This window comes from Catharus ustulatus, chromosome 32 (assembly GCF_009819885.2).
Source record: "Catharus ustulatus isolate bCatUst1 chromosome 32, bCatUst1.pri.v2, whole genome shotgun sequence".
NCBI lineage: Eukaryota > Metazoa > Chordata > Aves > Passeriformes > Turdidae > Catharus > Catharus ustulatus.
This window is the reverse complement of record NC_046252.1, coordinates 69,669-92,846: the sequence shown is the minus strand read 5'-3', so window position 1 is coordinate 92,846 and position 23,178 is coordinate 69,669. Positions and strand designations below refer to the sequence as shown.

The window sequence follows — 23,178 nt, the reverse complement described above, 5'->3', positions numbered from 1 at the left end:
GAGCAGGGTTAGGAGCAGCCCCCCCGTTCAACAACAACACCGAGCGCTGCTCGTTGTCACAGCTTTTATTGCCCCGAAGCCGCGGCCGCCATGTTGGAAGCTGGCGCGGGGGCCCGGGGGTCTCAGTCGTCGTCGCCCCCGCCCAGGTAATGGCAGATGGAGTCGTAGGGCAGCGACAGCACCGGCGGAGCCGCGTCCCGGCCCAGCTGCACCAGAGCCCGGCCGCGCTCCGGGTCCCGCTCCAGGATCCGCCCGACCTGAGAGGGGGCGGGGGTCACACCGGGGAGGGGGCTGGGGGGATCTCGGGGGGTTTGGGGAGGGGGCTCGGAGCGCTCGGGTCAGCCCCGGGGACTCGGGGGTGTTTGGGGAGGGGCTCGGAGGGCTCGAGTGTATTTGGGGAGGGGGCTGGGGTCAGCCCCGGGGACTCAGGGTGTTTGGGGAGGGGGCTGGGAGGGCTCGGGTGTTTTGGGGAGGGGCCCGGGTTTTTGGGGAGGGGGCTCGGGGGTGTTTGGGGAGGGGCTCGGGGGGGTCTCGGGGTGTTTTGGGAGGGGTTTGAGGGTATTTTGGGAGGAACTCGGGGGTGTTTTGAGGAGGGGCCCGGGTATTTTGGGGAGGGGTCTCGGGGGATCTCGGGGTGTTTTGGGAAGGGGTCTCGGGTATTTTGGGGAGGGGGCTCAGGGGTGTTTGAGGAGGGGGCTCGAGGGGATCTTGGGGTGTTTGGGAGAGGGGTCTCGGGTATTTGAGGAGGGGTCTCGTGGGTATCTCGGATATTTCGGGAGGTTCTCGGGGGTATCCCGGGTTTTTGGGAGGGGCTCGAGGGGATCTCGGGGATGTTTGGGGAGGGGTCTCGGGTCAGCCCTGGAGGCTCGGGGGTATTTGGGGAGGGACTCGGGGGTATCCCGGGTATTTGGGGAGGGGTCTCGAGTATTTGGGGAGGGGTCTTGGGTGTTTGGGGAGGGGTCTCGGTTATTTGGGGAGGGGTTCAGGTGTGTTTGGGGAGAGTGCTCGAGGGTATCCCGGGTATTTGGGGAGGGGTCTCGGGTGTTTGGGGAGGGGTCTCGGGTATTTGGGGAGGGGTCTCGCTGACCTGCCCCGCGTGCTCGCCCAGCACCACCATGACCCGCTCGGAGCCGCCCCGCGGCACCACGGTCTCCAGAGAGGCCTCGGGCAGCCCTGGGGGGGAGAGAGTGGGGGGTCAGGGCTGGGGTGAGGGGAGGGGGGATTGGGGGGCAGGGGGAGATTGGGGGGTCAGGTTTGGGGGGTGAGGTCAGGTTTGGGGGTGCAGGTTGATTTTGGGGGATCAGGGGTTCAGGGTGATTTTGGGGTTCAGGATGATTTTGGGGGGTCAGGGTGATTTTGGGGTCAGGTTTGGGGGTTCAAGGTAATTTTGGGGGTTCAGGTTTGGGGTTCAGGGTGATTTTGGGGGATCAGGGTGATTTTGGGGTCTGGTTTGGGGTGCAGTGTGATTTTGGGGTCTGGTTCAGGGCGATTTTGGGGAGTCAGGTTTGGGGGTTCAGGATGATTTTGGGGGTGCAGGGGAGGTTTGGGGGATCAGGGTGATTTTGGGGTCAGGTTTGGGTGTGGGATCAGGTTTGGGGGTGCAGGGGGGGAATTGGGGGATCAGGGTGATTTTGAGGGTCAGGTTTGGGATGTGGGGTCAGGTTTGGGGGTGCAGGGGGGGAATTGGGGGATCAGGTTTGGGGGTTCAGGTTTGGGGGTGCAGGGTGATTTTGGGGGTTCAGGGTGATTTTAGGGTCAGGTTTGGGGGTTCAGGGGTTCAGGGTGATTTTGGGGGTTCAGGTTTAGGGGTGCAGGGGATCAGGGTGATTTTGGGGTCAGGTTTGGGGGATCAGGATGATTTTTGGGGTCAGGTTTGGGGGTTCAGGTTGATTTTGGGGGATCAGGGTGATTTTGAGGGTCAGGTTTGGGATGTGGGGTCAGGTTTGGGGCTGCAAGGAGGATTTTCGGGATCAGGGTGATTTTGGGGGATCAGGGTGATTTTGGGGTTAGGTTTGGGGGTGCAGGTTTGGGGGGTCAGGGCGATTTTGGGGGATCAGGTTTGGGGTGCAGAGGATCAGGATTATTTTGGGGTCAGTTTGGGGGTCTCACCCTCCACCAGCCGCCCGTCGTCCGTGCGGCACACGCAGGTGTCGGGGGCCAGCAGGTCCTCGATCTGCATCTGGGGTTTGGGGGGAATCAGCACCCCAAAATCGGGCACGGGGGGGGCTCAGCACCCCAAAATCCAACCCAGGGGGGGCTCAGCACCCCAAAATCCAACCCAGGGGGGAGCTCAGCACCCCAAAATCCAACCCGGGGGGGGCTCAGCACCCCAAAATCCGACCCAGGGAGGGGCTCAGCACCCCAAAATCGGGGCTGGGGGGGGCTGGGGGGGGACAGGGACCGCCCCTCCCCAACCCCCAGGTCACCCCACAGGGCCATGGGGGAATTTTGGGGGTCCCTGGGGGATTTTTTGGGGGTCCTTGAGGGATTTTGGGGTCCCTGGGGTGGGTTTGGGGTCCCCATGGGGGATTTTGGGGGTCCCTGGGGGATATTTCGGAGTCTCTCGGGGATTTTTGGGGTCTCTGGGGGATGTTTTGGGGGTCCCTGGGGGGATTTTGGAGGTACTGGGGGGGATTTTGGGGTCCCTGGGGGATATTTTGGGATCCCTGTGGGATTTTTGGGAGTCCCTGGGGGATTTTGAGAGTTCCTGGGGGATTTTGGAGGTAGCTGAGGGATGTTTTGGGGGTTCCTGGGGGATGTTGGGGTCCCTGGGGGATTTTTGGGGTCCCTGGGGGGATGTTGGGGGTCCCTGTGGGATTTTTGGGGGTCCCTGGGGGATTTTGAGAGTTCCTGGGGGGATGTTGGGGGTCCCTGGGGGATGTTTTGGGGTCCCTGGGGGATGTTTTGGGGTCCCTGGGGGATTTTTGGGGTCCCTGGGGGGATGTTGGGGGTCCCTGTGGGATTTTTGGGGGTCCCTGGGGGATTTTGAGGGTCCCCAGGGCAGTTTTGGGGTGTCCCGGGGGGGGATTTGGGGTCCCTGGGGGTTTTGGGGTGTCCCGGGGTTTTTGGGGTCCCCAGGGCAGTTTCAGGGTCCCCGGGGTTTTTTGGGGGTCCTGGGGCAGTTTTGGGTTCCCCCCTGTGGGTTTTTGGGGTGCCCAGGGCAGTTTTGGGGTCCCCCCCCCGGGGCAGTTTTGGGGTCCCCGGGCAGTTTTGGGGTCCCCCCCCCGGGCAGTTTTGGGGTGCCCACCTTGCAGTTGTAGAACAGCCCCCCCTGGGCAGGTTTTGGGGGTCCCCGGGGGGCAGTTTTGGGGTCCCTGGGGTTTTTTGGGGTCCCAGGGCAGTTTTGGGGTCCCCCCCCCCGGGCAGTTTTGGGGTTCCCCCCCCCGGGGCAGTTTGGGGGTGTCCCGGGGGGGGTTTTTGGGGTCCCCCCCGGGCAGTTTTGGGGTCCCAGGGCAGTTTTGGGGTCCCCCCCGGGCAGTTTTGGGGTGCCCACCTTGCAGTTGTAGAACACTCCCCCCCTGAAGCTCCTGTCCACACACCGCACCCGCAGGTCCCGCCGCAGCCAGTGGGGAGGGGGCGCGGGGGGGGGCCCCCCGGAAATGCTTCACTGCCCTGGGGGGGCAGGGCCGGGTTTGGGGGGGTGGGGGAGCAGAGACCCCTCCCCAAACCCCTCAGAGGGATGGGGACCCCCCCCCAAAATCCTGGGCCGCCCAATATCCCCAGACACCCCCGAACTCCTAGGACCCCTCCCCAAAATCCCAGGACCAACCCCAAAATCCTGCCCCCCCTCCCCCAAATTTCCAGGACCCCCCCCAAATTCAGGCCCCCCCAAAACTCAGGAACCCCCCCCCCAAACGCCCCCCCCAAAGCGCCCGGCCCCCCCCCCCCCCAAAATCCCCAGACCCCCCCAAAATCCAGGACCCTGCCCCAAAATCCCCAGACCCCCCCCAAAATCAAGGCCCCACCCCAAAATCCTGCCCCCCCAAAAAAATCCAGGACCCCTCCCAAAGCTCAGCAGGGCCCCCCCAAAATGAGCCCCCCCCCCAAAAGGGGCCCTACCAAAGCCCAGGATCCCCCAAAAATCCTGGGACCCCCCAAACCCCCAGGACCCCTCCCCAAATTCAGGGCCCCCCCAAATTCCCAGGACCCCCCCCCCTAAATCTCAGGACCCCTCCCCCAAAGTCCCAGGCCCCACCCCAACACCCAGGACCCCCCCCAAAGCTTAGGGCCCCCCAAAATCCAGGACCCCCCAAACCCTCAGGACCCCCCCCCCCAAAATCCCAGAACCCCCCCAAAATCCAGGACCCCCTCCCCAAAATCCTGGCAACCCCCCCAAATGCCCAGGCCCCCCACCCAAAAGCTCCCCCCCGCCAAAGCCCAGGACTCCCCCAAAATCCCAGGACCCCTCCCCAAATTTCAGGGCCCCCCCAAAGTCTCAGGTTCCCCCCCCAAAAATCCCAGGACCCCCCCCAAAGCTCAGCAGGGCCCCCCCCAGAAGGAGCCCCTCCTGCAAACCCCCAGGACCCCCTCAAAGCTCAGGACCCCCCCCCCCAAAACCTCCCAAAAATCCCAGGGCCCCCCCAAACCCTCAGGACCCTCCCCCAAACCTCCAGGACCCCCCAAAGTCCCAGGACCCCCCCCCAAATCCAGACCCCCACCCCAAAAGGGGCCCCCCCAAAGCCCCGGGATGCCCCCAAATCCCCAGGACCCTCCCCCAAAATCCAGGACCCCCCCAAATCCCCAGGACCCCTCCCTCAAATTCCTGCCCCCCCCCAAAATCCTGGGCCCCCACAAAATCCAGGACCCCCTCCCCAAAGTCCCAGGACCCTTCCCCAAAAATCCTGGGCCCCCTGAAAGCCCCAGGACCCCCCCAAACGCCCCCCCAAAGTCCCAGGACCACCCCCCAAATTCCCAGGACCCCCCCCAAAGCTTAGGGCCCCTCAAAATCCAGGACCTCCCCCAAAATCCAGGACCCCCCAAATCCCTAGGACCCCCCCGCAAAGGTCCCAGGACCCCCCCCCCAAATCCCAGGACCCCCCCCAAACGCCCCCTCCCCAATTCCCCGCCCCTCCCCCACCTGTGGCTCTCGGGCCGCTCTCTCCTCTTGCCCCCTCCCCGCGGGGGTCCCCGCCCTGCGCCCCCTCCTCAGCCTGGGGGGGGCGGCCCGAGGCACCTGCGGGGAACGGCACATACTGGGGGAACTGGGACGGACTGGGACGGACTGGGACGGACTGGGAGGGACTGGGGGAACTGGGAGGGACTGGGGAACTGGGAGGGACTGGGACAGGAGCTGGGAGAGACTGGGACACGAACTGACAGGGACTGGGACGGACTGGGGGGAACTGGGACAGGAGCTGGGAGAGACTGGGACACAAACTGGGAGAGACTGGGATGCACTGAGAGGGAATGGGAGATACTGGGAGAGACTGGGACAGGAGCTGGGAGAGACTGGGACGGACTGGGAGGGACTGGGAGGCACTGGGACACAAACTGAGAGGGACTGGGAGAGACTGGGAGCTACTGGGAGGCACTGGGAAGGACTGGGAGGCATTGGGACACAAACTGGGAGGCACTGGGAGGCACTGGGAGAGGATGGTGTGGGGAACTGGGGGTTACTGGGAGGCACTGGGATACACTAGGGGATACTGGGAGGCACTGGGGTTACTGGGAGGCACTGGGAGTTACTGGGACACACCTGCCCCCCCTCACTGGTCCACACTGGTCCATACTGGTTTATAGTGGTCTGTACTGGTTTATACTGTTTATACTGGTCCATACTGGTTTATACTGGCTTATACTGGTCTGTACTGGTTTATACTGGTGATTCACCCAGCAGCCTCAGCCCGTGTCCTGGCACTGTCACCATCTGTCCCTCTTGCTGCTCCATACTGGTTTATACTGGTTTGTACTGGTTTATACTGCTCTGTACTGGTTTGTACTGGTCCGTACTCACCCAGCAGCCTCAGCCCATGTCCTGGCACCCATCTGTCCCCCCCTCACTGGTCTACACTGGTCTATACTGGTTTATACTGGCCCATACTGGTTTATACTGGCCCATACTGGTTTATACTGGTTTATACTGGTCCATACTCACCCAGCAGCCTCAGCCCGTGGCCCGGCACTGTCACCATCTGTCCCCCCAGCTGCAGCCGAACCAGCGCCCGCCCGGTCTCGGGCTCCAGAGCCTCCACCTGCCCAGTGACACCAGTTAGGGACCAGTATGGACCAGTTAGGGACCAGTAACACCAGTTAGGGACCAGTAACACCACTTAGGGACCAGTACGGACCAGTAACATCAGTTGGAGACCAGTAGCACCAGTTAGGGACCAGTACAGACCAGTTAGGGACCAGTACGGACCAGTTAGGGACCAGTAACACCAGTTAGAGACCAGTAACAACAGTCAGGGACCAGTACGGACCAGTTAGGCACCAGTATGGACCAGTAACACCAGTTAGGGACCAGTACACACCAGTAACACCAGTTAGAGACCAATAACAGCAGTTAGGGACCAGTATGGACCAGTAAGACCAGTTAGGGACCAGTATGGACCAGTTAGGGACTGGTAACCACAGTTAGCCACCAGCTACTCTCCCAGTGCCTCCCAGTAACCCCAGTTAGTTCCCAGTAACCCCAGTTACCCTCCCAGTGCCTCCCAGTTACCCCACCCCAGCACCCCCACACAGCTGTACTGGTCTGTACTGGTCTGTACTGGTCTGTATCACCCGTACTGGTCCATACGGGTCTGTATTGGTCTATACTGGTCTGTATTGGTCTGTACTGGTCCATATTGGTGTGTACTGGTCTATACTTATCCATAGTCATTTGCACTGGTCCGTACTGGTCTATACCAGTCTATACTGGTCCGTACTAGTCCATACTGGTCCATACTGTTCTGTACTGGCCCGTACTGGTCCGTAGTAGTCCATACTGGTCCATACTGGTCTGTACTGGTCCGTACCGGCCTGTACTGGTTGATACTGGTCTATACTGGTCCATACTGGTCTTTACTGGCCCATACTGGTCAGTACTGGTCTGTACTGGTCAGTACTGGTCCATACTGGTCCGTACTGGCCCCTACCCGCCCCGTACTGGTCTGTAATGGTCCATACTGGTCCATACCCTCCCATACCGGCCCGTATTGCCCCGTACCTGCCCATACTGGTCCATACTGGTCCATACTGGCCCGTACCGGTCAGTACTAGTCTATACTGGCCCATACCGGTTCATACCGGTCAGTATTGGTCTATACTGGTCTATGCTGGTCAGTACTGGTCCATACTGGTCTGTACTGGCCCGTGCTGGCCCATACTGGTCCATACTGGTCTATACCAGTCCATACCGGTCAGTACTGGTCCATACTGGTCTGTACTGGCCCGTGCTGGCCCATACTGGTCTATACCGGTCAGTACTGGTCTATACTGGTCCGTACTGGCACATACTGGCCCATACTGGTCCATACCAGTCCATACTGGCCTGCGCTGCTCTCACCTTGCCCCGCACTGGTCTATACTGGTCCATACTGGCCTGTACTCGCCCATACTGGTCCGTACCCGCCCATACCGGTCCATACTGGCCCATACTGGTCTATACTGGTCCATACTGGTCCATACCTGCCCATACTGGTCCATACTGGTCTGTACTGGCCCATACTGATTTATACTGGTCCATACTGGTCAGTACTGGTCTATAGTGGTCTGTACGCGTCTATACTGGTCTATACTGGTCTATACTAGCCCATACTGGCCCATACCGGTCCGTTCCAGTTCCCCCTGCTCTCACCTTGCCCCGCACTGGTCTATACTGGTCCATACTGGTCTGTACTGGCCCATACTGGTCTATACTGGTCCATACTGGCCCATACTGGTCTGTACCGGTTCCCCCTGCTCTCACCTTGCCCCGCACTGGTTTATACTGGTTTATACTGGTCCATACCAGTCCCCCCAGCTCTCACCTTGCCCCGCACTGGTCTATACTGGTCCATATTGGTCTGTACTGGCCCATACTGGTCTATACTGGTCTGTACTGGCCCATACCGGTCCATACCGGTCTATACTGGTTTATACTGGTCCGTACCAGTCCCCCCAGCTCTCACCTTGCCCCTGACCCCGCGGTGGGGGCCGCTCTCGATGCTGACGGTGTCTCCCGGGGCCGGGCCCTCCTGGGGGGGCTCCCCAGATTTGGGGGTCCCGGGGGGGGCGGCCTCAGCCCCCAGCCCCAACCCCCGCGGGCGGGGCCGCTGCTCCAGGGGGGGCACCACCCTGGGGGGGAGATATGGGGGTCAGGGACCCCAAAATACAACAGGGACCCCAAAATACAGAGTGGGACACCCCAAAATTCACCCCGCTGCTCCAGGGGGGGCACCACCCTGGGGGGGAAATGGGGGGGGTGAGGGACCCCAAAATACAACAGGGCACCCCAAAATACAGAGTGGGACACCCCAAAATACAACAGGGCACCCCAAAATACAGAGTGGGGGTCCCCAAAATCCACCCTGGGGAAATCAGGGCACCCCAAATTCACCCTGGGGGAAACAGGGGATCAGGGGTCCCCAAAACTCAGACTGGGGGGGAAATAAGAGTGAGGGGTCCCCAAAACCCACCCTGGGGGGAAACAGGGGTGAGGGGTCCCCAAAATCCACCCTGACACCCCAAAAACCCACCCTGGGGGTCAAGGCACCCCAAAACCCATCCTGGGGGTAAAACAGGGGTCAGGGGTCCCCAAAACCTACCCTGGGGGTGTCAGGGCACCCCAAAATTTCCCCTGTACCTGTCCCATCCCCCCTCCAAGGTTTGGGATGTTCAGGGGTCACCCCCAGATTATTTTTTTTTTTTTTTTTTGGGGGGGGGTCTCAGTGGTTCTGGGGTGGACCCCACAGGTTTGGGGGTTCAGGGGGGGTCCAGGGGTGCCCCCTCAGGTTTGGGGTGTCCCCTCAATTTTGGGGGGCTCAGGAGGGGTCCAGGGTTGCCCCCCTCATTCCTTTCTGTTTTTTGGGGAGTTCAGGGGGGGCTCAGGGGTGCTCTCTGTATTTTAGGGGGGCTCAGGGGTCCCCCCCTGTTTTGGGGTGTATTTGGGGTGTGTTTGGGGTGTTTTTGGGGTGTGTTTTGGGGTCCCCCCCATGTTTTGGGTGTGTTTGGGGTGTGTTTGGGTGTATTTGGGATGTATTTTGGGGTCTCACCTGGGGAAGGTCCTGCCGATGCCCTGGCCCTGGCTCCAGCCCATCCCCCATGTCTGGGGTGTGTTTGGGCTGTATTTGGGATGTGTTTGGGGTGTATTTGGGGTGTATTTTGGGGTGTGTTTGGGGTGTGTTTTGGGGGCCCACCCCATGTGTTTGGGGTGTATTTTAGGGTTTGATTTGGGGGTCTCACCTGGGGAAGGTCCTGCCGATGCCCTGGCCCTGGCTCCAGCCCCTCCCCCGTGTTCAGGGTGTATTGTGGGGTGTATTTTGGGGTCACCCCGGGTTCAGGGTGTATTTTAGGGTGTATTTGGGGGTCCTCACCTGGGGAAGGTCCGGCCGATGCCCTGGCCCTGGCTCCAGCCCATCCCCCATGTCTGGGGTGTATTTGGGGTGTATTTGGGGTGTGTTCAGGGTGTATTTTAGGGTGTGTTTGGGGTCTCACCTGGGGAAGGTCCTGCCGATGCCCTGGCCCTGGCTCCAGCCCATCCCCCGCAGCATGGCCAGCCCGAACTGCCCCACGGGAACGGCCTCGTAGTCCTGGGGGGTCTGGGGGGACACGGGGGGGGTGGGGATGGGGCACTGGGGGGAACTGGGGGGCACCTGGGGGGACACGGGGGGAGTGGGGATGGGGGAACTGGGGGGAACTGGGAGGGACTGGGAGGGGCACTCTGGGGGTCCCGGGGGATGTTTGGGGTGGTCCCAGAGGGTGTCTGGGGGTCATTCTGGGGGTCCCAAGGGGTGTTTGGGGGTCTCAGGGTCACTCTGGGGGTCCAGGGGTCACTCCAGGGGTCCCACGGGATATTTGGGGGTCCCAGGGGGTGTCTGGGGGTCCTGGGGGGTGTCTAGGGGGTCACTCTGGGGATCCCAGGGGAATTTTTGGGGGTCCTAGGGGGTCACTCTGGGGTCCTGAGGGGTGTCTGGGGGTCACTCTGGGGCTCCCCAGGGGATATTTGGGGGCTCCCAGGGGATATTTGGGGCTCCCAGGGTGTGTTTAGGGGTCCTGGGGGGTGTCTGGGGGTCACTCTGGGGGTCCCAGGGGTGTTTGGGGGTCACTCCTGCAGTCCCAGGGTCACTCTGGGGGTCCTAGGGGGTGTTTGGGGGGGGCCCAGAGAGTCTCTGGGGGTCATTCTGGGGGTCCCAGGGCTGTTTTGTTTGGGGGTTCCAGGGTCAATCTGGGGATCCCAGGGGATATTTGGGGGTCCCAGGGCAGTTTGTTTGGGGGTCCCAGGGGATATTTTGGGGGGTCCCGGGGCATATTTGGGGTCCCAGGGTCACTCTGGGGGTCCCAGGGGATATTTGGGGGTCACTCTGGGGGTCCCAGGGGATATTTGGGGGGTCCAGGGGATATTTGGGGGTCACTCTGGGGGTCCCAGGGGATATTTGGGGGTCCCAGGGGATATTTTGGGTCCCTCACCGGCTGTGGCCCCGTGGCCACCTCCCTGTCCGGCAGCTGCATGGGGATGGTCACGGCCGCTCCCGAGTCTACCGTTGGGCTGCTCCCGGCTGCCGCGCCTCTGGGGGCAGGGGGTCACAGGGGGCTCAGCCAGACCCCCCAGAGCCCCCAGACCCACCCTGGAACAGCTCCTGAGCCCCCCTGAGCCCCCAGACTCACCCTGGAACAGCTCCTGAGCCCCAGACTCCCCTGGAGCAGCTCCTGAGCCCCCAGACCCACCCTGGAGCAGCTCCTGCACCCCCAGACCCACCCTGGGGCAGCTCCAGAGCCCCAGACTCACCCTGGAGCAGCTCCTGCACACCCCAGAGCCCCCAGACCCACCCTGGAGCAGCTCCTGCACACCCCAGAGCCCCCAGACCCACCCTGGAGCAGCTCCTGAGCCCCCAGACTCACCCTGGAGCAGCTCCTGAGCCCCCAGACCCACCCTGGAGCAGCTCCTGAGCCCCCAGAGCCCCCAGACCCACCCTGGAGCAGCTCCTGAGCCCCCCAGAGCCCCCAGACCCACCCTGGAGCAGCTCCTGAGCCCCCAGACTCACCCTGGAGCAGCTCCTGCACCGCCTGTGCCTCCACAGAGGGGGGGTCCCGTTGGGGCCGGGCTCGGCGCTGGGGGGCTCGGGGTTCCTCCAGCGCTGGGCGGGGCGCAGGGGGATCACCAGCTCCTGCTTGGGGGGCGGGGCCGGCCGCGTGCTGGGGGCGGGGCCAGAGAATCAGCCACGCCCACAATGCCATTCCATAATTTTAACGTGGAACAGACCACGCCCCCTCTGAACCACACCCATTTAAACCACACCCACTCAAATCCACACCCTCACAACCACGCCCCATCAAAGATCATGCTCATGACAAACCACGCCCTTCTAAACCACGCCCCCAAAGCCACACCCATCTAAGTAACATCTCCATCTAAGCCACGCCCCCATTCAAGACCACGCCCCATCCAAACCCGCCCCCATGAGAAGCCACGCCCCCACCCAAACCACACCCCTCCAAAACACCCTCATGTAGTCACGCCTCCTCCAAACCACGCCCATCTAAGCCACGCCCCTTCCAAACCACGCCCCCTTCCAAAATCACGCTCCATGTAAGTCACGCCCCCATCCAATCCACGCCCCTCAAAAATCACACTCAATCCAAACCACGCCCCTTCAAAACTCGCCCCATCTAACCACGCCCCCTCCAAAATGACACTCAGTCCAAGCCACGCCCCCTTCCAGACCATGCCCTCATCCAAAACCACGCCCCATCCAAAACACGCCGCCTTCCAAACACGCCCCATCTGAGTTATGCTCCCTCCAAACCACGCCCCCATTCAAAACCACGCCCACATTCAAACCACGGCCTTCAAAGTCACGCCCCTCTACAAAACCACGCCCACACCCAAACCGACCAATTCAAGTCACGCCCCCATCCAAACCCACGCTCTAGTAAACCCCACGTCCACTCTAAGCCACGCCCCTCCAGACCACGCCCCCATAAAACCCATGCTCCATCCAACCACGCCCTTCCAAACCATGTCCCATCCAAACCACGCCCTCACCCAACCACGCCCATCTAAGTCACGCCCCATTCAAACCACACCCCATAAAAACCATGCTCCACACAAACCACGCCCCCATAACAACCACGCCCCATCTGAGTTACGCTCCCTCCAGAACCACACCCCATTCAAAACCACGCCCATCAAAGCCACGCCCCTACAAACCACGCCCCCTTTCAAACCACGCCTCCTCCAAAACCACACTCTCGTAAAAACCCACACCCAATCTAAGCCACGCCCCTCCAGACCCCCCATAACCCATGCTCCATCCAAACCACGCCCATCTAAGTCACACTCCATCCAAACCACGCCCCATAACCACACCCCATCCGAGTCACCTCCTTCCAAACCACGCCCCATTAAAAACCACGCCCCTATAAGCCACGCCCCCTTCAAACCACGCCCAATAAGAAACCACACTCAGTCCAAACCACGCCCCCTTCCAAAACCACGCTCCAACTCACGCCCCCATTCAAAACACACCCCTCAAAAAAACCACGTCCCTATCAGAAACCACGCCCCCATCTAACCACGCCCCCTCTAAACCACGCCCCCATCTAAACCACGCCCCCATCGAAATCACATCTCCATCTAAAACCACGCCCCATCCAAACCACGCCCCCAAGCTAACCGCACACATTCCCTGCTCGAGGCCACGCCCAGACCATATTAGGAAGCTACACAAGCCCCGCCTCCCCGCATAGCCACGCCCACACCATGCTCTGTCCCAAAGCCCCGCCCACTCTAGCCTGTAATGGACAAACCGGAGTGGAGCCGCCCCCAGCCCCAAGCTCCGCCCCCACGCCAGCCCTGAAGGCCGCGCCCCCCCCGCCCACCTGAGCAGCTCCGGTCCTCCACCGCCGTCAGGAAGTCGGTGTCGCTGTCGGCGTCGGCGCCGGTGCCGGGCTCCGCGCAGGGTCCCGCGGGGAGCGGCCGCCGCCGCTCCGCCCTGCGGCTGAAGGCGAACGACACCGGCCCCGGCCCCGCGGAGCCCTCACTCGCGGCCGCGCCATCGCCCGCCGCCATCTTCCGCCGCGGGGCCCTGTGGGAGAGACGCCGCGTTGAGCCGGACTACAACTCCCAGCAGCCTTTGCGGCTGCGCCCCCGCCCACAGCCCGAAGGCTTTGCGGGCCGCTGATTGGTGGAACGTCCACCTATCGGTGCTGCCGCCGCGCTTTGTCCCGCCCCCTCTCCCAGCGCTGCAGCCGCTGATTGGCCCAGCCGCCCGTCACTCAGCCCGTCCCGCCGCCGCTCGCGCCCGCCGGCCTCGCGCGCGTTGCCGTGGCGACCCCGCGGCGGTACCCGAGGGGAGGGGCGGGCTGGGGCACTGGGGGGAACTGGGAGGAACTGGGGCGAACTGGGAGGGCTCTGGGGCACGGAGGGGGTGGACTGGGAGCACATGGGGATACTGGGAGTGCTGGAAGGGTACTGGGAGCACTGGGGAGAAACTGGAGGATGCTGGGACTGTTGGGGGAGATACTGGAGTACTGGGGAGAAACTGGAGGATGCTGGATCATTGGGGGGCATACTGGGAGTACTGGGGGAGACTGGATAGATACTGGGGCACTGAGAGGGGCACTGGGGGGGTACTGGGAGCTCTGTGGGGGAACTGGGATGTGTGGGCTGAACTGGGAGCACTGGGAAAAACTATGGGGAGTACTGGGGGGGATATTGGGAGCACTGAGAGGGCACGGGGAGGTTACTGGGAGCACTGGGAGGCACTGGGAGGTTACTGGGAGCACTGGGGGGCACTGGGATGATGGGGATCAAACTGGGAGGGGACTGGAGAAAACTGGGGGGCACCAAGAGGGAACTGGGGAGATAAAAACGGCACTGGTTGGTTACTGGGAGCACTGGTTGGTTACTGGGAGGGCACTGGGTGGTTACTGGAAGCACTGGGCAGTTAGTGGTTGGTTACTTGTTGATTACTGGGAGCACTGGTTGGTTACTGGAGCACTGGGGGTTACTGGGAGCACTGGGGGGTTACTGGGTGGTTAGTGGTTGGTTACTGGGAGCAATGGTTGGTTACTGGAGTACTGGATGGTTACTGGGAGCACTGGGGGGTTACTGGGAGCAATGGTTGTTAATTGGAGGTCACTGGGCAGTTACTGGGAGTACTGGTTGGTTACTGGGGGCACTGGGCAGTTAGTGGGAGCACTGGGTGGTTACTGGGAGGACACTGGGTAGTTACTGGAGCACTGGGTGATTACTGGGAGGGCACTGGGCGCTTACTGGGAGTACTGGGGGTTACTGGTGGTTACTGGGGGGGAACTGTGCGGTTACTGGGAGCACTGGGAGGTTACTTGGAGTACTGGAGAGTTACTGGTGGTTACTGATTGTTACTGGTGTTACTGGTTGTTACTGGTGGTTAATGGTTGTTACCAGTTGTTGCTGGTGGTTACTGGTTGTTACTGGTGTCACTGGTTGTTACTGGTGTCACTCACTGGTGTCTGTACTGGTCAGTACTGGTGTTACTGGTGTGTTACTGGTTGTCACTGGTGTCACTCACTGGTGTCACTGGTATCACTGGTGTCACTCACTAGTCTGTACTGGTGTCACTGGTCTGTACTGGTGTGTACCGGTGTGTACTGGTGTTACTGGTGTCATTGACTGGTGTCGCTGGTTGGTCGCTGGTGGTTACCAGTTGTCACTGGTCTGTACTGGTTGTCACTGGTGTGACTGGTGTGTACTGGTGTGACTGGTGTGTACTGGTGTCACTGGTGTGTACTGGTGTGACTGGTGTCCCTCGCTGTCCCCAGGCCCCGCCCCCCCTCAGCCCGGGGGGGGCCCTGCCCCGATGCCGCCCCCGGAGGGACCCAGCGGGCCCAGCGGTGAGCGGGGGGGGACAAATATGGGGAGGGGTCCCAAAATCCGGGGGGGGGGCCCAAATCTGAGGGGGTCCCTGACATTTGGTGGGGGTCCCCATCTTTTGGGGTGGGTCCCCTTGTCCCCCGGGGACCCCCCGGGTTTTTGGAGGTCTCTAATTTGGGTTGGGGCCCCCCAGTGAGTGTGGTGGTGGTCGGGGGGTGTCTCTAATTTGGGGTGGGGTCTCTCCCAGTGGGTGTGGTGGTGGTCGGGGGCGTTCCCCAGTTTGGGGTGTCTCTAATTTGGGGTGGGGTCTCCAGTCAGTGTGGTGGTGGTCGGGGGGGATCCCTGTCTCTAATTTGGGGAGGGGTCTCTAATTTGGGTTGGGGTCTCTCTGCAGTCAGTGTGGTGGTGTTTTTGGGTGTCAGTAATTTGAGGAGGGGTCTCCCTGCAGTCAGTGTGGTGGTGCTCGGGGGTGTCAGTAATTTGAGGAGGGGTCTCTCTGCAGTCAGTGTGGTGGTTCTCGGGGGGGGTCCCTGTCAGTAATTTGAGGAGGGTCTCTCTGCAGTCAGTGTGGTGGTGTTTTTGGGTGTCAGTAATTTGAGGAGGGGTCTCTCTCCAGTCAGTGTGGTGGTGTTTTTGGGTGTCAGTAATTTGAGGAGGGTCTGTAATTTGGGTTGGGGTCTCCCCGCAGTCAGTGTGGTGGTGCTCGGGGGGTGTCTCTAATTTGGGTTGGGGTCTCTCTGCAGTCAGTGTGGTGGTGTTTTTGGGTGTCTCTAATTTGGGTTGGGGTCTCCCCGCAGTCAGTGTGGTGGTGGTCGGGGGGTGTCTCTAATTTGGGTTGGGGTCTCTCCGCAGTCAGTGTGGTGGTGCTCGGGGCTGTCTCTAATTTGGGTTGGGGTCTCTAATTTGGGTTGGGGTCTCCCCGCAGTCAGTGTTGGTGGTCGTTGGCGGCTCCTGCGTGCTCCGCTACAGCCGCCCCCCCGCCCCCGCCCCCGCCCCCGCGCCGGCCCCGATCCGGGACGGAGAGCTCGTGCTGCTGCTGCGGGGACTGGGTGAGACTGGGGGGACTGGGACGGACTGGGAGGGACTGGGAGGGACTGGGGGGACTGGGAGAGGGACTGGGAGGGACTGGGAGGGACTGGGGGGGACTGGGGGAACTGGGACGGACTGGGGAGACTGGGAGAAGGGCTGAGGGGGACTGGGAGAGGGACTGGGAGCACTGAGGGGGACTGGGAGGGACTGGGGGAACTGGGAGGGACTGGGGGGGACTGGGAGAGGGACTGGGAGGTAGAGTGGGGACACTGGGATGCACTGGGAAGGGAACTGGGATAGGAAATGGGGGGCACTGGGGGCACTGGGTGTTACTGGTGTCACTGGGAGCACTGGGAGGGACTGGGGGGACTGGGGGAGGGATTGGGGACACTGGGAGGGCACTGGGAGGGCACTGGGAGCACTGGGGTAACTGGGAGCACTGGGTGATACTGGTGTTACTGGGTCATACTGGTGTCACTGGTGTTACTGGTCTGTACTGGTGTCACTGGTTATACTGGTTTTTACTGGTGTCACTGGCTGTTACTGGGTTATACTGGGTTATACTGGTGTCACTGGTTATACTGGTTTATACTGGTCTGTACTGGTTTATACTGGTCTGTACTGGTGTCACTGGTTTATACTGGTCTGTACTGGTGTCAGTGGTTGTTACTGGGTTATACTGGTTATACTGGTCTGTACTGGTGTCACTGGTTATACTGGCGTTACGGGTGTTACTGGTCTGTACTGGTTTATACTGGTTTTTACTGGTGTCACCGGTCCGTGTCCCCAGGCCCCGGCGCCCCCCCCGAGCCCGTGGCTGTCACCAGCTTCGTGGGGCCTGAGCCCCGGGACCTGCTGCCCGCCGGTACTGGGGGAACTGGGAGGGACTGGGAGGGACTGGGAGGGTGCTGGGAGCACTGGAGGGCACTGGGAGCACTGGGAGGGCACTGGGAGGGACTGGGGGGGCACTGGGAGCGTGCTGGGAGGGCACTGGGAGAGCACTGGGAGCACTGGGAGGGACTGGGAGAGCACTGGGAGGGCACTGGGTGATAGTGGGTGTAACTGGGTGATACTGGTGGGCACTGGGAGGGAACTGGGAACACTGGAGGCGCTGGGAGAGGGCACTGGGAGGGAACTGGGAGGGACTGGGGGCACTGGGAGGGCACTGGGAACACTGGGAGGGACTGGGAGAGCACTGGGAGAGCACTGGGAGAGCACTGGGTGTTACTGGGTGATACAGGTGGGCAGTGGGAGCACTGGGATACTGGTGTTACTGGTTGTTACTGGTGATTACTGGTTGTTACTGGGAGCACTGGTTGTTACTGGTGGTTACTGGGGTTACTGGTGGTTACTGGTGTTAGTGGGTTATACTGGTGGTTACTGGTGTCACTGGGAGCACTGGTGTTACTGGTTTTTACTGGTGGTTACTTGTGTCACTGGGAGCACTGGTGTCACTGGTGATGCTGGTTGTTACTGGTTGTTACTGGTGTTACTGGTTTTTACTGGGACCCCCCCCTCTCCCCAGGGCCGGAGCTGCGCAGCCCCAGCAGCGCCGGACAGGGCTGGGACATGAACTGGGATGGGCACAGGTACGGACTGGGAGCACTGGGAGGGACTGGGATGGGCACAGGTACGGACTGGGAGCACTGGGAGGGACTGGGATGGGCACAGGTACGGACTGGGAGCACTGGGAGGGACTGGGAGCACTGGGAGGGGAACTGGGAGCACTGGGAGCACTGGGAGCACTGGGAGCACTGGGAGGAAGCTGCCTCATGGCCCTGGGGGATTTACTGGTGTGTCACTGGTGTGTACTGGTGTGATACTGGTGTGTCACTGGTATGTACTGGGGTGTAACTGGTGTGTATTGGTTTGTACTGGTGTGTACTGGTATATACTGGTGTGTACTGGTGTGTACTGGTGTATAACTGGTGTGTACTGGCGTGTACTGGTTTGTACTGGTGTGTAACTGGTGTGGTACTGGTATGTAACTGGTGTGTACTGGTTTGTACTGGTGTGTGACTGGTGTGTACTGGTGTGTAACTGGTGTGGTACTGGTATGTAACTGGTGTGTAACTGGTGTGTACTGGTGTGTAACTGGTGTGTACTAGTTTGGACTGGTGTGTAACTGGTGTGTACTGGTGTCACTGGTGTGTAACTGGTGTGTACTGGTGTGTACTGGTTTGTACTGGTGTGTAACTGGTGTGTAACTGGTGTGTACTGGTTTGTACTGGTGTGTAACTGGTGTGTACTGGTGTGTAACTGGTGTGTACTGGTGTGTAACTGGTGTGTACTGGTTTATATTGGTATATACTGGGTTATACTGGTCTGTACTGGTGCATATGAGTCTATACTGGTCTATACTGGGTTATACTGATCTATACGGGTGCATACTGGTCTATACTGGTATATACTGGGTTATACTGGTCTATACTGGTGCATACTGGTCTGTACTGGAATATGCCGGTCTATACTGGTACATATTGATTTTACTGATATACACCAGTTTATACTGGTTTATACTGGTCTATACTGGCGCAGGAGCCGGCCCCGTTTGCTGTGGGGCTGCAGTGGAGTGCGGGCGGGTGACTGGTGTATACTGGTAACTGGTTTATACTGGTTTATACTGGTGTATACTGGTTTATACCAGTATATACCTGTTTATACTGGTCTATATTGGTATATACTGGTCTATACTGGTTTATACTGGTCTATACTGGTTTATACTGGTCTATACTGTATACCAAGTTATACTGATCTATACCAGTTTATACTGGTCTACACTGGTTTATATTGGTATATACTGGTCTATACTGGTTTATACCGGTCTATACTGGTGTACCAGGTTGTACTGGTCTATACTGGTCCATACTGGTGCAGGAGCTGGCCCCGTTTGCCGTGGAGCTGCCGCGGGGCCCGGGCAGGTGACTGGTGTATACTGGTGTATACTGATTTATACTAGTCTATACTGGTCTGTGCTGGTCTATACCAGTCTATACTGTCTATACTGGTTTATACTGGTCCATACCGGCGCAGGAGCCGGCCCCGTTTGCTGTGGAGTTGCGGTGGGGCCCGGGTGGGTGACTGGTGTTACTGGTCTATACTGGTATATACTGGGTTACTGGTCTATACTGGTCTGTGCTGGTATGTACCGGTCTGTACTGGTCCATACTGTTTATACTGGCACAGGATCCAGCCCCGTTTGCCGTGGCTGCTGCGGGGCCTGGGCGGGTGACTGGTGTTACTGGTCTATACTGGTTTGTGCTGGTCTGTACCGGTTTTATACTGGTCCATACTGGCCTATACTGGCCCATACTGGTCTATACTGGCGCAGGATCCAGCCCCGTTTGCCGTGGAGCTGCCGCGGGGCCCGGCCGGTTCGGGTTCAGTCTCCGGGGAGGCCCCGCCGGGGTTTTCGTGCGGGGGCTGCGCGAGGGGGGCCCGGCCCAGCGCTGCGGCTGCATCCAGGTACCGCGGGGAGGGGGGGTCCTGGGGGGCTCAGGGGGTTCTGGGGGGTCCTGAGGGCTTAGTGGGGGCATGGGGGTCCTGGGGGGGCTCTGGGGGGTCCTGGGAGCTCAGGGGGTCTTGGGAAGTTCAGGGGTCCGGGGGGGTTCTCGGGGTCTGGGGGGTCCTGGGGGTTTGGGGGGTTCAGGAGGGTGGGGGATCCTGGGGGACTGGGGTGCTCGAGGGTCCTGGGGGTTCCTGGGGGATCCTGGGGGGGCTCTGGGGTTCAGAGATTTGGGGGCATCCTGGGGGTCTGGGGTCTGAGGGGTCCTGGGGGAGCTCGGGGACTCTGGGGGAGCTGGAGGTCAGGGGGTCTGGGAGTCCTGGGGGAGTTCTGGGGGGACTCGGGGTCCTAGGGGGGCTCTGGGGGTCCTGGGAGCTCAGGGGGTCCTGGGGGCTCAGGGGTCTGGGGGGGTTCAGGGTGTCTGAGGGGTCCTGGGGTTCAGGGGGTCTGGGGGGTGCAGGGGGCTCGGGGGTTCTGGGGGGCTCAGGGGGTCCAGATGGATCCTGGGGGGGGTCTTGGGGGCTCAGAGGGTCTGGGGGGCTCAGGGGCTCTGGGGGGTCTGGAGGGCTCTGGGGGGTCCTGGGAGCTCAGGGGGATTCAGAGGTTTTGGGGTTCAGAGGGTCTGGGGAGCTCTGGAGTTTGGGAGGGTCCTGGGGGGTTCCTGGGGGTTTGGGGAGGCTTTGAGGGTCTGAGGGGGGACTCAGGGGATTTGGGGGGGCTTTGAGGGTTTTGGGGGGGCTCTGGGGGTTTGGGGGGCTTCGAGGGTCCGGGGGGACTCTGAAGGTTTGGGGGGGCTCTGAGGGGGCTCTGAGGGTTTGCGGGGGAGGGCTCTGAGGGTTTTGGGGGGGGCTTCTCTGGGGGTGGCTCTGGGTTTTTGGGAACTCTGAAGGTTTGGGGGGCTCTGAGGGTTGGGGTGGTGCTCTGGGGTTGCTCTGGGGTTTTTGGGGAGCTCTGAGGTTTTGGGGGGGCTCAGGGATTTGGGGGGGCTCTGAAGGTTTGGGGCGGCTCTCAAGGTTCGGGGCTCAGTGCGATCTTGGGGGATCCCGTCAGGAACCGGGGGGTGCTGCTGGGTGTGGCTGGGGCACGGCACAGGTGATTTGGGGGGGGTCTCTGGGGGTCGCTCGGTAACTCTGGGGGTCCCTCGGGGGGGACAGGTCAGTGACGAGCTGCTGGCCATCACGGAGCCCCCACGGCCGGCATGAGCACGCGCAGGCGCTGGCCCGGATCCGGGGCGGGGGAGCCGCCTGCGCCTGCTGCTGCGCCGCCCCCACGGTGAGACCCCTCCCCAAACCCCGCGGGACCCCCCCCCGGGGGGCACAGGGGGGAACGGCCCCAAGGGACACAGCCCAGAGACCCCCGAGTCACCGCGGCATCCGGGGCTCCCCAAAAATGCAGCCGGGCAAAGCACCCCCCTGCCGGCGCAGTGGTACAGCCCAGGCGCCCCCCAAACACGGTGGTACAGGCCAGTGTCCCCCCACATCAGGTGGTACAGCCCAGGGCACCCCCCAAAACGCACCAGTATAGCCCAGTGCCCCCCCACATCAGGTGGTACAGCCCAGGGCACCCCCCGACAGGTGGTACAGCCCAGGGCCCCCCAAATTGAGTGAGACACCCCCGTGCCCCTCTCATCAGGTGGTGCAGCCCAGTGGCCCCCCCAGATCAGGTGGTACAGCCCATTACACCCCAAATTCAATAGGACACCTCAGTGCCCCCCCCATCAGCTGGTACAGTCCATTATCCCCTGTCCCAAATTGAGTAAGACACCCCAGTGCCACCCCCCAGTCAGGTGGTATGGCCCAGTGGCCCCCAAAACACACCGGTACAGCCCAGTGCCCCCCCCAAATTCAGTAGGACACCCCAGTGTCCCCCGCCAAATCAGGTGGTACAGCCCATTACCCCCCTAAATTGAGTAAGACACCCCAGTGACCCCCCAGGTGGTACAGCTCAGGGCACCCCCAAATTCAGGACATCCAGTGCCCCCCCCAAATCAGGTGGTATGGCCCAGTGCCCCCCAAAACACAGCGGTATAGCCGAGTACCCCCCAAATCAGGTGGTACAGTCCATTACCCCACCTAAATTGAATAAGACACCCCCAGTGTCCCCCCAAATCAGGTGGTACAGCCCAGGGCACCCCCAAATTGAGTGAGACACTCCAGCGTCCCCCTAGATCAGGTGGTACAGCCCATTACACCTCAAATTCAGGACACCCCAGTGACCCCCCCCAAATTAGGTGGTACAGCCCAGTGCGCCCCAAAACACACCAGTATAGCCCAGTGCCCCCCTAAATCAGGTGGTACAGCCCAAATTGAGTAAGACACCCCATTGCCCCCCCAGATCAGGTGGTACGGCCCATTACACACCTCAATTGAGTAAGACACCCCAGTGTCCCCCCCCTCCAATCAGGTGTATGGCCCATTACCCCCGTCCCAAATTGAGTAAGACACTCCAGTGCCCCCCCGAAATCAGTGGTACAGCCATTACACCCCAAATTCAGGACACCCAGTGCCCCCCAATCAGTTGGTACAGCCCATTACACCCAATTCAGGACACCCAGTGCCCCCCGCCCAGATGAGGTGGTACAGCCCAGGCCCCCCGCCCCCCAGCTGAGTGGGGGTCCCTGTCCCCTGTCCCCTCCCCCCTCAGTGACCCCTCCCCCCGTTCCCGTTCCCGTTCCCAGGGTCGCCCCCGGCCCCGCTGGCTCGGGGGGTTCTGCGGCTGCGCGTGGGCAGCTCCCCGCGGGGGGAGCCCTGCTTCTGCCTGTGGTGGGGGGGCTGCACCCCTGAGCCCCCCGGACCCCCCAACGTGACGTCACAGCGAGGGACCCCCCCACGCACCCCAAGTTTCGGTGCTTTGGGGGGACCCCGCCCCATTTCGGTGCCCCCCGTTTTGGCGGGGGCGCCCTTCCAGCTATGCAATGCCCCCCCACCCCCTCCCCACGTTCTGGGGGTCGCACGGAGGTGCTGCTGTCCCCCCTCCCCGTTTTTGGGGGTGCTCAATAAGGCGGGGACCCCCCCGGTGCCTCCCTGAGTCATTTCCAGCGAAGCTCTCGATGGCGGGCGGGGCTGCCCACATCCGGCTGAGTCACCCCAAACCCGAGAGAGGCCCCCCCAAACCGCGCTGGGGCCCCTCCAAACCCCCCGACCCGCCCCAGGCTCCTCTGGATCCCTCCAGACCCCCCCCAACCCCCCAGCGCTCCTCCAAACCCCCTTAGGGACCCCCAGAGCCCTCCCGCCAATTCCAGGCCCCGCCCCCTAAGCCCCGCCCCTCGGGTCCCCCCTCCCGCCACCTGCAGGGGCTTCCCCCGCGCCAAGCCCCGCCCACCGCCGATCGCAGGGGATTCCCCGCTCTAAGCCCCGCCCACCTTCAGCTCCTCCCCCAGGACCCCCGACTCAATCATCACGAGGGATCCCCTGTGCAAGCCCGCCCACCCTCAGCTCTAGGATCCCCGACCCAATCATCTCAGGGGATCCCTGCTCTAAGCCCCGCCCACCTTCAGCTCCCCCCAGGACCCCCGACCCAATCATCACAGGGGGTTCCCCTGCTGTAAGCCCCGCCCACCTTCAGCTCCCCCCAGGACCCCCGACCCAATCATCACAGGGGTTCCCCTCTGCAAGCCCCGCCCACCTTCAGCTATAGGACCCCTGACCCAATCATCACAGGGGGGATC

At 61.6% G+C, this 23,178-nt stretch overlaps 2 protein-coding genes across 2 annotated transcripts in view; one reads left to right on the top strand and one right to left on the bottom strand.

The window, feature by feature from the left end:
* Nucleotides 1-50: 50 nt before the first annotated feature.
* Nucleotides 51-23,178, bottom strand: part of GPKOW (G-patch domain and KOW motifs) — a 29,602-nt gene continuing 6,474 nt past the window's right edge. Inside the window, exons 2-15 of the mRNA XM_042780085.1 lie at nt 13,009-13,208; nt 12,970-12,976; nt 11,166-11,316; nt 10,910-10,922; nt 10,591-10,688; nt 9,619-9,722; nt 8,094-8,259; nt 6,095-6,191; nt 5,078-5,173; nt 4,060-4,084; nt 3,494-3,602; nt 2,110-2,179; nt 1,088-1,173; nt 51-257 (exon numbers count right to left, since the gene is read on the bottom strand). Of these exons, the coding sequence (XP_042636019.1) occupies nt 123-257; nt 1,088-1,173; nt 2,110-2,179; nt 3,494-3,602; nt 4,060-4,084; nt 5,078-5,173; nt 6,095-6,191; nt 8,094-8,259; nt 9,619-9,722; nt 10,591-10,688; nt 10,910-10,922; nt 11,166-11,316; nt 12,970-12,976; nt 13,009-13,192 (1,341 nt within the window). The 5' untranslated portion in view covers nt 13,193-13,208 and the 3' untranslated portion in view covers nt 51-122. The remainder of the gene's footprint in view (nt 258-1,087; nt 1,174-2,109; nt 2,180-3,493; nt 3,603-4,059; nt 4,085-5,077; nt 5,174-6,094; nt 6,192-8,093; nt 8,260-9,618; nt 9,723-10,590; nt 10,689-10,909; nt 10,923-11,165; nt 11,317-12,969; nt 12,977-13,008; nt 13,209-23,178) is intronic.
* On the top strand, nt 14,167-22,523 carry LOC117009387 (translation initiation factor IF-2-like). Its single transcript, XM_033083629.1, has 8 exons — nt 14,167-14,997; nt 15,292-15,305; nt 15,915-16,026; nt 16,797-16,871; nt 17,532-17,595; nt 19,338-19,471; nt 20,666-20,783; nt 22,189-22,523. Exons 1-7 carry the CDS (start codon nt 14,964-14,966, stop codon nt 20,671-20,673), a joined length of 441 nt encoding a protein of 146 aa, XP_032939520.1. The 5' UTR covers nt 14,167-14,963; the 3' UTR covers nt 20,674-20,783; nt 22,189-22,523.